The following is a 15,481-nucleotide window of genomic DNA, read 5'->3' on the forward strand; positions in this document are numbered from 1 at the left end:
CGCTTGTTTAATGGTGTCCATTTATTTGAAATTATGCACTTGTTTTATGGTGTGCGTTAATTTGAAATTGAGCTCTCATGTTTATACAGATGTGTTCTCATGTTTGGGAGCGTATTTATTATTTGAACTTGTTTACTTATTTCAAGGTAGATGTTTATCCGAAATGGAATAAGTTCCATCAGCACTGTACACTTATTCAGACATATTCAAAGATACGCAAAACAAGTGAACTATTCTAAGTACGGGTGCTATTTCGGGGATTAAGCATGTATACATGATAGCATACCCTTATTTTTTTATGCATACTAAATGTAAAACTGTAGCTAAAGATGCCAGTATATAACGGAGTGTACTTTTGGGCAGTTGCTTATTTAATTTCAGCCTTTACAGCTAAACAGAATCAAATGACAGAATCAAATTTGACTCATATAAATCTAGCCAAAAGAAAGATAAGTAGGTAAGTAGATTGGAATATTAGAGTGTCAATGCAAACAATCTTTGTGGGCTTGTTTGAATCTTGAGTCTGTAAGTCAAATGTATAATTAAGTAAGTCACTTATAGGTCTTATACTTATCTTTATCTACTTTTCAGGATATACTTTGTTAAACGCAATAATAGTATTTAAAAATGTATATTTGATATATCATTTGAATAAAATAACTCTGACTGCAAGAAAATATACATTAACAATGAAAAAGTAAATTATAAAAAAGCAAAAAATACGAAATTGCTTTACTTTATTTTTGTGGACTTTTCCTAAAATCTGTATTTCCCGGAGAACTTTACCACAGGCATCCCTCTTTTCCGGGGGCCACAAACAGTGGCTAAGAATCTTGCGTGACGGCCGACATGTAACGCAACTCACAACGTGGTACCGATTTTTATCAATAAAAACACCAAAAGACACAGCGTTAAACATAGCTAATCTATGTTTAGCTAAAATATCTCAAAATTCCATGTTTAATATTGACACAAACTCAGAGTATGCAAGTGATAAAAGCCATTATTACTTAACTTCAAAAACACGAGTGGATCCAAACAAAACTGCCGGCAAAAATGACTGGGATTTACAAGAGCGTTTCTCACGAAAAATACCTTTCTAAGAATTTTCTAACAAAAATTCTACCTCATACCTACCTTCAAAATATAAGACCCAGTCTTCCAGAGGCATCTAGGATTTCCTAGGGACATGGTTTATGCTTATAAAAATTGTTTCGTGGTGAGAACGCTACAACAAAGAAACGTTTGCTCCAAAGCGACGCTAGCGCCATGACGTCACGTAATCCATTGTGACGTCATAACTGTACAGGCCTGGGACCGATATTCTGAGCCCGTGGAAAGAAACGATAGCGGTGTTGCGCTTGACAGCTGCAGGCTTCAAAGTTCTGTACACTTTGTTCGGAATGTTGAGTTCGATTATTTAGCGTTTTTCTTCAACAATGAACTTAGATCTGGGCAGTATTTCAAAGCCGTTGTGTTACCCCTTAGCTTACGATCCATCTTTTAAGGGTATGCTTTGAATTTCGTGTGTTTTTACGTAAATTTGTTATGCTTCCTGTTGATACATTTGCCATTGTTTTGGTTTTTACTGTAGATGTTTGTTGTTTTATTGTGTGTCTTGCAGTGGAAGTGCGACTTCATGAACCCCTGTGGAAGGTGCAGTTTTCTCCAGATGATGTTGCGCTTGAGCTCCTTACTTTGTGCTCGCAACTGGAAGCACTGTGTAGGAGAGAATACTCGGTATAGGCTTTGATGTTGTGTGTTGTCGATGTTTAACTTTTAATATAAGCTTAAATTAACTTAAGTAAGTAAGTAAATATAACTTACTTAAACTTTAACTTGTCCTCTATCTTTACTCAAATAGAAGCGTGCATTTTAACGTGCTGTATTTATCAGTCAACTATCATATAGCAAGCACTGCTATATGATAGCTTTTGATTGACACAAAGACACAAAATCTTGCGGAATATTTTATTCCCTTGTGTGTTAAACCTTGCAGACTTCCACAGGAAAGGTAGACAGTGCCCATAAAGTAGAATACCAGAGCAAATTTGAGCCAAAAGGTGAGTTATATTTGCATAACGATTAAAGGAAATATCAATTTTCTAGTCAGGGTATAGCCAAGGGCCTATATACAGGCTTCCTACAAAAAGTCTAAGCATCACTCCGCTGTCATGCCTCAATCTCTGCATATGACACTCACTCAAGGATACAATGACAAGAATGTTTGATTTTATTTGTTTCTTAAATGATGAAAGCAAATCTAAACACCATAGAAGCCCCCCTTAAGAACATGGAGTTGACAGAGTTGTTATTTTAATAGCTAAGGTACTGATTGAAAAAATGAGGGAAATGCTTCACTTCCTTCCTGTGCCAAGACCAAACATTAGGGTAGGTAAAGTTTTCAGAGTTCAATTTTTGTGCTTACTCAAGTAAGCAAGAATTTGTGAAGAACACCTTTACACAGCTTAAAAAAAATGTCATGTTTCTTCTTCATTCATATTCTCTGTTTGAATTTCGGTAAGTTAGTAAAAATAATGTTGTAAGCTGTATTTAAAGCTTTGTTTAAGATCTTATTGCAGAATTTGTGCTTTTTTTACTGCCATTTCCAATGCCAAAGTATCCATCTAAATAGGTATTGTTATGTTCCTAGGAGTACATTCGCCAAACAGGGCTGAGCATGTTATTCCCAAAGGTTACTTCCTATCTGAACAACCCTGAGAGGCCAGCATTCCTGAACCAGAAGTCTGCTATGGACGGTAAGCACTACTTTTATGTATTAGACATTATGATTGCTTGGTATGGTCTTTGTATCTGTCACAACCAAATGTGATGTTTCGGCACAGTGAATATCGCTATACCATTATCATTATCAATATAATACTCAAATTGTGTTTTCCCTAAGCTGTATTTTCCAAAACAGCCGTTATTGTTTTAGCAGTACAATGTTTTTAATAAGTGTAGACTTGGTGAACCTTGTTGAACATTGATCATGCACATAAGACAATTGCTTTATGATTTTCTCAACAGGCTATTTCCACCAGTTTGCCATGCTAAACCAAATGGTCACACTATGCCATCAGCTAAACAGTGACGCCTTCAACCTCACTAACCACAAGTATATAGCGCATCAGGTGGCTTTATTATATGTAAGTAGCCCCCCCCCCCCTCCCCATACATTCCAGACCTAAAAACAGTTGATATGGTAACCTTTACTAAGGAACAGACCATTAGAAATTTGGAATACATGCAAGTTTCTTCTGGTTTCGAGAAAATATTTTCTTGGTAGAGTTTGAGCAGGCTATTATTTCTTGTAAGTGTACCTGTTTTATTTTCTTTGCTTCGCCCATGCACCAATTGTTTTCTAACATTTAGGGTCTGCTTGTTATTTTTTTTTTCTCTGGAGTCTTCTTCGTCATCTTTAAATACGCTCAAATAGCTTACAAATGCCAAACCTTTGCGATATACCGCGAATCTATTGTGAACTATCTATCAAATCAAATCAAACCACCATTACACATACATCAACAAATTTGACAAACGCAGAATCAAGGATTGTTAGTAAGCTTGCTATAACCGAAAAAATAAGACAAGAGAGGTGTTTACAATCGTGTTTATCAAAGTAACGCCATGTTTAAGTACAAGGATGAGTACAAACATTACTTCTTTTTTTATTTTTCCTCCAAGGAAGTATCAGACTTATACGTATTTTATAATATTAAGCTTAATATTCACTATTTTAGGATATAAAACTCACCAGTTTTTCGATTGCTATTCTCAGACATGGTAGTCAAAGACATATTTATTTGGATTGATTGCTTTACTCACTCTCAGACATTTCAATGAACCTTTATTCACAGAAGTATTGGTGAGTCCTTAACTATAGTAAAATCCAAGAGATAGTTAACAGAATTTTTATCAGGAGTCTAAAGTGATTAAAATTGAGTTTAAACAATTTTTAAAGTTACAGTTAAAAATATCAATATAAGTATCTACTGCATTAACTAATTATTCAAAATGTAAAATTATTTGAAGTAGCAAGCAAACGATTTTCATCTAATTTTACATCAAGTCAAAATATTGAAAGAAAAATTGGCAAACAGCCATTGTACTACTGCATTTATGATAAACCAAATGATACTGTTAGAATTGTCATCAAGTTTATCCATACAAAGTGTTAGTTATTAATAAACAGATATTTCAATAATTTTTGTGTCTAACTTACGTACATAGTTGTTTCATTACCTTACAATATATATATACGATGCAATTTAACTTCAATGTCATTAAAATCAACAGCTTATTTTTTTTCTCTTGAACATTTAAACAAGTCCAGTTAAGTAATATTGTCTTATGGTAACTAAATAAAAACTATAGATAATTACTAAATTGAATTCATTTCAAGGACATACTGTAACCACTCCATATTGTCAACTTACTGTACATTAGCAAAGTCTAAGTAAATCAGTTTTAACAAAATAAATAAGTTTACATTTTAAGACCAAGGTACTTCAGAGTTAATTCATGCCCAAGTAGTGGGTAGTTAGTATGTATAGGGTATTAATAGGACATTTGAATTTTTTTAAATAATTATCTTAGTGACAGGATAACAATAGTGTGTTAGTTGTAATGAAAGACATTTCCTTTAATCAACATGAGACATGTACCCCTCCATATAGTGGAGGGGTACATAAGTAAATATGGATTGTGGATATACTAAAGTAAAGTTTTTCATATGAGGGTAAGCTTATCTCTGCAATAGAACCCCAACAGCTTAGATATATTCTAATCAAACTTAGTAACAGTAGCAGTGATCATTCAAAGTATCACTAACATCTTATGAATTTACTATTGCCTTCTACACATCAAAAAAATCTTATTCGAGAAATCTTATTCAAGAGAATCCCAAGTTCACGCAGTCATGCGTCTAGTTTCTGGTAATCCTGTACCTCCAACCAAATTTCTAATTGCCCATCCCTAACTACAAGTTAATCACACATTATTTTACCTTGTGATAAGTAAGTCCCCCCTTTCCCCCAACTACCCCATACCCAGCAGACATTAGAACAGTGATGCAGTCAACCTTGCTAACCACATGGACATAGCACATCAGGTTACCCTTCCCCCTCACCCCTCCACCCAAAACCCCCCAACCCCCAAGATACACAATGGACACAATAGACTCTATGTTGAATAGCCAACATAATTGGCTGGGCTTTTTTTTTCTTGAAAATTTTTCACCAGATTTTAGTAGAAATAATGAAACCCTGTATCATCTTGTATAATATATTACAACATGACAGCCTGATTTCTGTATTTCTGTTGAACTTTAGCAATTATTGCCTTTGGTACTTTGTTTCTATTTGACAGCAAGCAGTGAATCAAGGAGGAAGCTCCATGGCAGACTACAAGAAGGCAATCGAAGACAATTTCAAGCCACTGAAAGCTAGTCTTCATGTCACTGACAAGGATGCTGTCCCAAAGTTGCCACAGAATCAGAAAGAGTGGTATGTGACAAATTGTTAGCGTCAGGTAGAGAACAAACAGATACCTATCCTGGACCACCAGCATGTGTCTTTACTTTTTGGTTATGGCAATGATGCCAAAGCAGTGTGCTGGTTGAGTTTTTTAGCATTTTGTACAGTTAACATGTTTTGTTCATGTGGGATCTTTCCCTAAATGGACGAAAAAAGACAAGTAGTTGTACAAGACCCATGTGAACAATATGAAAAATTCTGATGGTTGCTTGCAAATTTTTCTGGTTTCTGGTACAGATTTTCAGTAATTAGAAATTCGACCTCAGCATCATTTAGAAGGGGCCTGATAATGTGTGATTTTGTTTTCCTTTGTTTCTCTATACACACATGCCCTCTCGATTTGGAAGCAGGCGTTGTTTTGGGGTGTTCAGACAATGATCTTAGAACCCAGATAAAAGCCTTTAATATTTATTCTTATAATATGTTTCCTTTTGCAGGATTAGCACCATCACATCATCTATTCTAGACCAGGTGTCATCCCTCCCTCAGTGCTTCACAGCTCCTCTCATGTCAACCATGGTATTTGTAGAGCAACACAGGCAGTGAGGCAATAATATGAGCCACAGTTGTATCACAGGTTTACATGAAGTATGGTAGCCAAAGGGGGAGCTTTTTGTAGTTTTATAAAGATTTGTATGGTTGCTGTTTTTGCCTGAAGCACTATACAAAAGGAACGTTTTTGTTGATCATGAACAATATTGTCATCATTATCATGCCAGCACCTCCTTCTACCGTCTCTTTCTATTTTTTGGAGTTTCAAGATACAAATAATCACACCTAATGACTTCCAGCTGTTTGAAGTGAATGAAGTTGCACACTAATGTCTTGCAACGTGATCGTGATTGTGGTTATAGGTACATAGACCTTGTAAATATGTAAGGTGGGGTGCAAAGAAATCTGATTCGTAATATTTAAATATTAATTGTTCATTTTCACAGAAAAAAAGAAGCGTGATTTTATTTTATTGTAGCCAAATAAGGTTAGTTTATTGTAATCTATGATTCAAAGTTGGATTTATTTAATCAGGTATATTCACAATAAATAGACTAAGAAAATAATGAAAATATGTATTGTCTATTATTTGTAGAGCGTTTTGCATATGCTGACCCCCTCCCCCCTGTATTTTCCTTTTCATCGTCATCATCCTACGGCCTCAGCCAAGACTACTCGCACAACAGTTTGCCACACTTGCAGGTCCCCCCCTGTATTTTCCTTTTCATCGTCATCATCCTACGGCCTCGGCCAAGACTCTCACAACAGTTTGCCCTTCTTGCAGGGGCGGAGCTCCAAAAAGGGGGGGGGGGCGAAGCAAGGGTTTCAAGAAAGGAGGGCCGGATTCATTGTTCTTCCGTGGAATTCGTTATATTTCTTGTTATTTTTAAGCCAAATATCTGAAAATAGGGGGGACCAGTGCCCGCTCGGCCCAGCCCTAGATCCGCCCATGACTTGGCGATCGGCCATGGCAGATGGCAGGCCCTGCTGCGGGATCCCCGTGTCCCTTGATATAGTGGCAGAGGAGGTCAGCTTGCGAGATCTAACGGGGCCTAGGCCGGTGTTCCACAGGATTAGAAGGGAGATAGCCTCGTCTTTCGCCCGAAAGCAGTGTCTAACGAAAGTTAGCTTCCTTTGCATGATTTTTTTTCCTTTTACTAGAGACATTTAGCATCGCGTTTTCAGAGTCAACGGCAAACCGCGGTTAGCCGTTACCGGTTTGCGGTTTGACGTACTGTCGAGAACGTAGTATAGCACATTTGGCGGGAAATGTGTCATTTGGCGGGAAAAAGTGCAAAACATGTGCTCGACTTCAACGAGCCAAAAATATTAGTAATTGTGCAAATTGTAAATGAAAATATATAATTTCAAGAGTCAAATGATTAAGAACACTAATTCATGATCTCAAACGTGAGCTTATAGAAAATTTGAGGGGGAAACTGCTGAGGTAAATCACTTACCGCTAGACGGTGCTCCTGAGGTCAAAACGCAAACCGAAGACTGCAAACTTGACCGCAAGCCTTGTCACGTGACACCCAGAGGTTTGACGTTTGACGTTTCCGAGAAAAAACCCGGTGCTAAATGTCTGATGTGATGCGCTTACAAATATTGCTTTACGATGACCCCCTCTTATCCTTTATTTTATTTTTACTTTCTGATGTGTTATGCATACAAATATTGTATTATTGTTACGGAGAAACTCGTTTAAAAAGGGCCAATGCTATGAGTGTGACGGCCCTACTACCTTTGCTTTATCTCCGACTATTAAAATTTGTTAAAATAGACTCAGAGAGCTACAAAAGAAATACCTTTTTAAAAGCATTGATAAATCCGTTGTTGGCGTTGCCGCTACCAATGAGTTTTAACCCCTTAGACGCTTCTACGGGGACTACTTGAGGAATGTTGTGGCAATACAGGAGCTCCTATCTTTTAGATGCTACTTGTGGCAAGGTTTTACAACCTTACGATAAATATGTCATTATGACGTTATATTTGCTCCGCGCGCGCGTCCTCGATCTTCGTGCACACGCAGGTATAGCCCTCCTCACATTAAGCATCACCGATGATGAAAAAGTTTTCATTAGAACAGTACAAACAAAAAAAAATTCACGAGTCTTTGACGTATGCAGTCTAATTCCTTCCCAGTAAACACTACAACCGGTCTTGTATGCGGAATTAAGGCCTTCCAGGCGGTACAACTGTTACTCTCTCGCCATTGCTGTCTTCCAGAGCTCGGTACCAGACCCTGTACCCGGCCAGCTTGCCGCGCGTGTGTCCCGCGGGTAACGGGTCCCACGTGACCAATAGGCTGGTCGTGGAAGTTTCAGAGTCAACAAATAAGTAGCACTGGCGTCACTGCTGGATTAGTTCTCTTTGTGTAACCTGGGACGAAGATCTTTAGAATGATTAATCTTTTGACTTTTAAGGCAAGATATATACTGTGTTACAAGGCTGGCATGCATTAAAACCACGTGGTAGCCTTTTTGCCCGAACTCTGTGCCAAAATGGGGACAATTGCATTTTCATTTCAGATAAACTAAAAGAGTAAAATAAACAAACCATCGTCTTCTTTTATTGCTTTTAGTCTTTTCTGCAGTTTGCTTTTGTATAAAAGCTAAACAACTAAATGACAAAATCCTGGTAGTCTAGTGATTGGTAGTGATTGGGGGGGAGGGGGGGGCTGGGGAGTTTTCTTTAAGTTTCTTACTGTCTGCGTCAAATTAATGTTTTATAGGGGACAGTGGCTTCCTTCGTTTCCCTCGTGCTTGTCATAGACTGATTCGCAATAGTCCGGCTTATCAGGGGAAATCAAGTCATGGTTTGCTTTGCTTGTAGGCGTATCCTATCGGCCTTGTCCAACGAGTACAAATGAATTTGATACTGTGACGTACTTTGCATTACCGACCTTTAAGAGATTAAACATGTCCAACTTCATATACCATCACTACATAGAATGTATAAACAATGCCAAACACTCTGAGGGGATTTGAAACCTGTTCAAGCCTGCAGCTAGCTGTTTAGGGAAGTTTTGCCAAGGTCGGCGCCAATAAGACTGGTTCGACTATTGTTCTATGGATGACCCATCTTAGAGGAAGTGGTTTTGACGCTAAGTTATTTGCACAATCGCGGATCTCCACAAGGCGCTTATACTTTGTTATGTTTTTTCATATTAAGTTTTCTTTCAACTTTGATGTTTTATTTTGCGCAACTACAATTAGAGTCTTGTTCTCTGTTGTTAATCTGAAAACGTTGAGGCTCCTTAATAACAGCACAATAAACTACCTCTGATTTTATATTTGAACAGTCATGCTAGTTTAAAAGACATGGGCACAATACGACAAAACCATCTAATAAAGCAGCTAAAAAAATTAGAATCAAAATAAACAAAAATAAAAAAATCAGAAGAATATGTTCCAACTCAACTGGCACTGCCGTCAATGGACGTGGTATTTCGCTTATGCTTCTTATCCAGAACAGTAAATTTCCTTTTTTAATATTTAAAGATGGTGTTAGTGTCAGGCGCGTACACAGGGGGGTGCGCAGAGTGCGCCCCCCCCCCCCCACCCTCGGCTGCCAAAAGGCGGTCATTTCTTCAAATAGTAATACTTCTTTCATATGTTAACTATGACTGCGCACCCCCCCCCCCTCAGCCAATCCTGGATACGCGCCCGAGTGTTACTTCTCTTGGGTAATATTTGCAGGTATGAACAGGTTGTAACATTATCTTACATTATTTTGTTCCATTTTTGTTTGTTTATCATTTTGTATCATCGTGGTGAGAACTGGGCGTCGGCACGTCCCGTAAAGCGATACCTCTGAAAGTGAAATGTATGATACATTTGCGAGCAACCTCTACATTATTCAGCATTCGGGGCTTCGCCCTGCAATAAGCACACGCTCCCTTGTTCTGAAGTGCGGCGTTTCAATTTGCACACAAATGGAGAACATTCCTCGCCCATGTTCGGGTAATATACTCCTAATTGTCGTGCTACTTTTTGCTGTACCAAGAGAAACCAGTACAGTAAGCGGTAAGCTTTTGCTTTTATCCTTCTCTCTAGTAGCACGAATAGAGAGCTCAAGCAAATTTATGTTTTGAATGTAGTACCCGAGGTGGATCTAAGTTTTTTTAAGGGCCGGGAAGGAAGGAGGGCTGCAGTATGATGTCGGAGGGGTATATGGAAAACAAAGTGACTCTATTTTTATATCCTTCGTTTTCTCTCACATGGGTAGGGGTATTTTGCTCTTTTTTTTGTTGTTGTTTATTCGCGCTAATTACTAGTTTTTGTCATAGGCAACACCAAAGCGCTTGCATTCAGTACTTCTAACCATGGAGTAAAAATAATTTCCCGTTATGTTTAATACTTTAAAACCCATTTTATTGCCAAACAATTTTTCGTCCTTTCCGCAACCCAGTAGGTTATATTTTACTGACGATTCCTTATCAGCGCCCATGGTTTAATGCTCTTCGTTTTCCTTTTTATAACATTGTCCCAAATTTCGGTCTTTGGAGCCCCAACAGGAATGTCTAAATCTTTTTGTATTTTTTGTAATATTTTTAGTTCGATTAATTGGCGGTGGTAACCCGTACCAAGGTACAGTCCAAGTGTTTTACGGAGGCTGGGGTACAATATGTGATGATTCATGGGATATCAATGACGCACGAGTAATCTGCCGAATGCTTGGATATGGCCAAGCTGTGTCTGCTCCTCATGGTGCTCACTTCGGACAAGGCTCAGGGAGCATCCTGATGGACGATGTACGATGTTCGGGTCACGAGACCGACATATCACATTGCCCTTTTAGGGGTTGGCATAGTCACGATTGCAGTCACGGTGAAGACGCTGGAGTCGTGTGCCGTCCACCGACTGGTAAGGATTTATCCCTATTCTCTTTTGAAAAAAATCTATGATTTAACACACAACTATTAAACACGAGGCCGGCCTTTTCATTATTTACCATCTATTGGCACGGGTAACACTGCTTAGTTGTTTGCCAAAACCATTTTCTAGCTTTTATTCTATATCTCATCAACATGGTTACGGTGCCATGTCATCCAGACGCCCAGTCCCCGCACAACGTTAATGGCGAATTGGAGCATATCTTAAAAATGTTGTAAAGTGTTTGAATGTTTCATGACGGTATTTGTCGGCTGTATTGGTGTGTAGGTCGACAGTGCTGAAAAAACGCAAGACTAGTTCTAGTACCGCGCGGTTAAACTATCCTTTTTGTTTTGAAATGGCGGCATTTTACCGGCGAACTGTCACATTTTGACGAATGCTAAGAAAACTAGACCAAACATAAGGCTATATTTTTCTTTATGACTCCCTCATTATCACACAAATCTGTCATCTTTTATACAGTATGGTTTTAATGCTGTACAGTTAGTCAAATCAGCGACTGAAGTCAGCCTTTCGTACCTTTTCTCGAACGATTCAACTCTGAGATTTAGTTTGATTTCGCAAGAGCACGCGCATGCGCATACGTTATTCAGCACTGTCGTGTAGGTCTATGTTGTCAGTTCCTCCGAGCCATTGGCTACGGACCATTAATTAAAAAAAAAATGATTTGACGCTGTTTTCTTTAACTATTTAGTTAGAGTCCGTCTGGTAGGTGGGTCATCTTCAACAGAAGGACGAGTAGAGGTGTATTATAACAGTCGCTGGGGCACGGTGTGCGATGACTCATGGGATATTAACGACGCCACGGTGGTGTGTAGGATGCTGGGATACGTAGCCGCTCGTGCTGTTGGTAACGCCTACTTTGGAAAAGGATCCGGGACCATATGGATGGACGGTGTACGATGCTCTGGATCCGAGACAAATATAGAACAATGTCCCTTCAACGGCTGGGGCTCTCACGATTGCCAACACCTTGAAGATGCTGGGGTAATCTGTCGGCCATACGCCGGTAGGTCAAGATCAATGGGTTGCGACGTTGGCAAACAAACAAAATTACAAATTTATCCAATTGTAACGCGTTATGCTAGTAACTTGTTTACCCTGTTACGCGCGCTTCCCTTTTTACGGTCATTCTTTCAAAGGTTCAAAGGTAGTGGCACAGGCTACCCACTTTATGCATATGAATGCACATGCAGAGAATAGAAAACAGATATACAGTATATATTCATGTCTTTGGAGTAGCATTTTAACCTAAAAACTTCCAAAACAAGATCAATTTACCCTCCTAAAATACGAGATACGAGAAAAATCAACCACTGCAACGATAATTTTATTTTAAAGAATAAAGAGAAAGAACGAGCTTGGAGTTTTTTTTCCGAATTTCATGTATTTTTCTGTTGCTGACTCCCAGATGTTGATGAAAGTCGCGCGCGCTATGCAGATCTTCTCTGCACGTTTTCTATTCTCTCCATGCCCATGCACAGGATGGACAGCCTGTGGTCGTGGATGGCACATTTAAAACGGCACATTTATCTGGGTATTCTTCTCAACGTGTATCTAATCACTCATGGTACAAACTGCTTTCTTTGTAGCGCCTCAGGTTCCACCTTTGAATGTCCGAGCTTCAAGCATTAACTCTACGACCATCGTTGTTTGGTGGGATGCGATTCCTTCCAACGGGACGGACACGCTCATCCGGTCTTATCGGGTCTATTGCCACGAGGTTAATACCTCGGTAACCATAACATCTACGACCAGTGCGAGCAACAGACAAGCTGCCTTTACCAGCCTTGAGGTTTACACAGATTACGAGATTCAAGTTGCAGGCGTCAACCAAAATGGCGAAGGTGCTAGAAGTATCGCTCTTACTGTAAGAACAGATGAAGAAAGTAAGTAATAACACAGTAGAAAATAATAATAAAAGCTTACGTTATCGTGAATTACAAAATAAATTTTACTCGCGTTTTTATCTCTTAGAGATTATTTTGATTTCGGTTTGATGAAAAGTGTACGCGTGTCTCTAAACATTTTCAAGGTTAAATGAAGGGCTGGAGTAGAGTTACGAAATGTTGGCATACTTGACGTTTTTTTATATTTGTTTGTTTTCATATCGTTTCATATCGTATATGAAAGAGTAATGCAAATTTTCTCCTATTCACAGTCCCGATAGCTGCTCCTAACGTGACGAGTGTAATAAATAACAACTCTACTAGTCTCTTCGTGGCCTGGGATCCGCTCTCAAGCGAGCAGATCCTTGGAAGGCTCCTCGGATACTACATCTGGTACTCTCCCGCCCCTGGCCCCTGCTCTCTCCTCAACAACTGCTCTTCAGCAAACAGCACATCGTGCACAAACACAACAGCCGCGCCAAGCAGCAACTGCTCCTTGGCTACAAACGCCACAGCGAGCGCAAACACAACAGCAGCGCAAAACAGTGACTGCTCCTTGTCTACAAACGCCACAGCGAGCGCAAACACAACAGCCGCACCAAACAGTAACTGCTCCTTGTCTACAAACGCCACAGCGAGCGCAAATACAAGTGAAGCGACCGGTAACAGCTGCTCATACGCGTTCAACGCCAGCGCACCTCAGATGAACGTGACAGTAGAGCCCGAAGCTTTACAGTACGTCCTGCGAGGGCTGACAAAGTTCACGGCCTATTGGGTCCAAGTTGCGGCGTTTAACAGCAAGGGAGTGGGGCCTAGGAACTCCGCTATAAGGCGGTGCACGGACCAGGACGGTACGTAGTCCATCAGTCTAAGAAACATTGCTTTATCTGTAACATTACTGTTTGTTTGATGAGCTGTTTTTATTCTAGTGCCCAGTGCTCCCCCGTCTAATTTGCGCGTGCTAAACCAGACATCCACTAGCATCGAAATCGCTTGGGACGGGATTCCTGTAGAGCGCATGCACGGCGTGTTACTGGGCTATAGAGTGGCGTATGGACTTCTGGGTATTCCAGGATCAAATGCATCTTTAGTTCAAATAGATGTAGCTGAGCCAGACACATATCAACAGACTCTCACTGGTCTGCGGAAATACTCGTCATACTGGATTACAGTAACCGGTTTTACCAGTATTGGGGATGGGCCAGTAAGCGAGCCTGTAAACGCTACGACAGACCAACATGGTTAGTGAATACTACAAACCTTGTTATTAAGCTTTATTTATCAAAATGGAGATGAAAACAAGGATAAAAATAGTATTCATTATTTTCAGTACCCAGTGTTCCTCCATCAAATGTGCGCGCATACTCGAATAGCTCCAACAGCCTTCAAGTAGACTGGGACCAAGTACCTTCAGCCTTGGCTCATGGCGTATTATTGGGTTACCTGGTTACTTACAGAAAGAGCGGAGCTGGGGCTGTACTAAGAAGACAGACTGCGCTTGACAGGACTGGCATACTGCTGACCGGTTTACAGCCGTACTCGGTGTATGACATTCATGTCAGCGCGTTTACCGTCAAAGGTTATGGACCACAGAGCGGCGTGGTGTCCGTGCGCACAGAACAAGACGGTATGTATCATTAGATGATATAGTGCGACATGCGCTACCATGGCCACCGATACTTAACAATTAGACTACGAGTTCGAGTTTTCTATGAGTCAATAGATAGTCAACGAGACACAACGAAAAAAGTATTTTACAAAATCAAAACAGGATGGAAAATGCATTTACTAGAAAAGATTGTGAACCAAATTTCTTGAATTTGAACCAAGGTTTTTCGTCTCTTTCGCCGGCTTTTTCGCTACTCAGTATCTATAGCTCAATAGTTTTAATTAGTTTATTTGGCAACAAACTGTGAAAATGATGGTCAAGCTAGCGCGTATGGTAAAGGATCTAGAGATTGAAGTTTCTATTTTCTACTAACAGACCTGTATTTTTAGTACCCAGTACATACCCTTCGAATGTCAGTGTCATCATGGAAACATCAAGTAGTATATCAATACAGTGGGACCCAGTCTCCACTCCTCAGATCCACGGCGTCTTGCTAGGCTATCACGTGACGTACGGTGCGCTCAAGAACAGCTCCGTGAATGTGACGTGTCAAACCGGTCCGTCCAGTCACCAACTGGTTTTGTCAGGGCTCGATGCGTACACCACGTACTGGGTGGAGGTTGCGGCTTTTACTGTGAAGGGACCAGGCCCCTTTAGTCCGCCGATTATGGCGACCACTGACCAAGATGGTAAGACGATTTTTACCATGCAGGACTAGCTAGTAGTCTTTGCGCGCTTAGTAAAATGAAAACATGGCTGTATCATAGACAGCGGCGTAGCCAGGATTTTTAACAGGAGGGGGCCCAAAAGGCCCTTTCAAGGCATTCTCTCCTGTATTTTAGATAATATCTCATACATTTACTTCATTTTTGGCTGCTAGAAGGGGGGCCCGGGCCCCCTGGGTCACCCCCCTGGCTACGCCCCTGATAAAGCATAGCCAGACAGCTATTTCGTTTTCAGTAACGTTACTAGAGCATCTGCCAGTCGCCATCTTGTCGTCCCAGCAAATTCAAATTGTGAGAAAGAACCCATTTCCATCGGCTGATTCGGTGATGC

General features: G+C 40.1%; 2 protein-coding genes across 2 annotated transcripts in view; both read left to right on the top strand.

The window, feature by feature from the left end:
* Positions 1-1,343: 1,343 nt before the first annotated feature.
* On the top strand, positions 1,344-6,601 carry LOC5511671. Its single transcript, XM_001632010.3, has 8 exons — positions 1,344-1,509; positions 1,625-1,740; positions 2,000-2,063; positions 2,324-2,391; positions 2,654-2,759; positions 3,031-3,149; positions 5,371-5,507; positions 5,975-6,601. Exons 1-8 carry the CDS (start codon positions 1,440-1,442, stop codon positions 6,081-6,083), a joined length of 789 nt encoding a protein of 262 aa, XP_001632060.1. The 5' UTR covers positions 1,344-1,439; the 3' UTR covers positions 6,084-6,601.
* Positions 6,602-9,909: 3,308 nt separating this feature from the next.
* LOC5511670 (phosphatidylinositol phosphatase PTPRQ) overlaps positions 9,910-15,481 on the top strand; it is a 36,941-nt gene continuing 31,369 nt past the window's right edge. The window contains exons 1-8 of the mRNA XM_032381046.2: positions 9,910-10,057; positions 10,589-10,897; positions 11,622-11,936; positions 12,520-12,816; positions 13,089-13,667; positions 13,746-14,057; positions 14,147-14,443; positions 14,815-15,114. Of these exons, the coding sequence (XP_032236937.2) occupies positions 9,967-10,057; positions 10,589-10,897; positions 11,622-11,936; positions 12,520-12,816; positions 13,089-13,667; positions 13,746-14,057; positions 14,147-14,443; positions 14,815-15,114 (2,500 nt within the window). The 5' untranslated portion in view covers positions 9,910-9,966. The remainder of the gene's footprint in view (positions 10,058-10,588; positions 10,898-11,621; positions 11,937-12,519; positions 12,817-13,088; positions 13,668-13,745; positions 14,058-14,146; positions 14,444-14,814; positions 15,115-15,481) is intronic.

Source organism: Nematostella vectensis, chromosome 9 (genome assembly GCF_932526225.1).
Source record: "Nematostella vectensis chromosome 9, jaNemVect1.1, whole genome shotgun sequence".
Lineage (NCBI taxonomy): Eukaryota > Metazoa > Cnidaria > Anthozoa > Actiniaria > Edwardsiidae > Nematostella > Nematostella vectensis.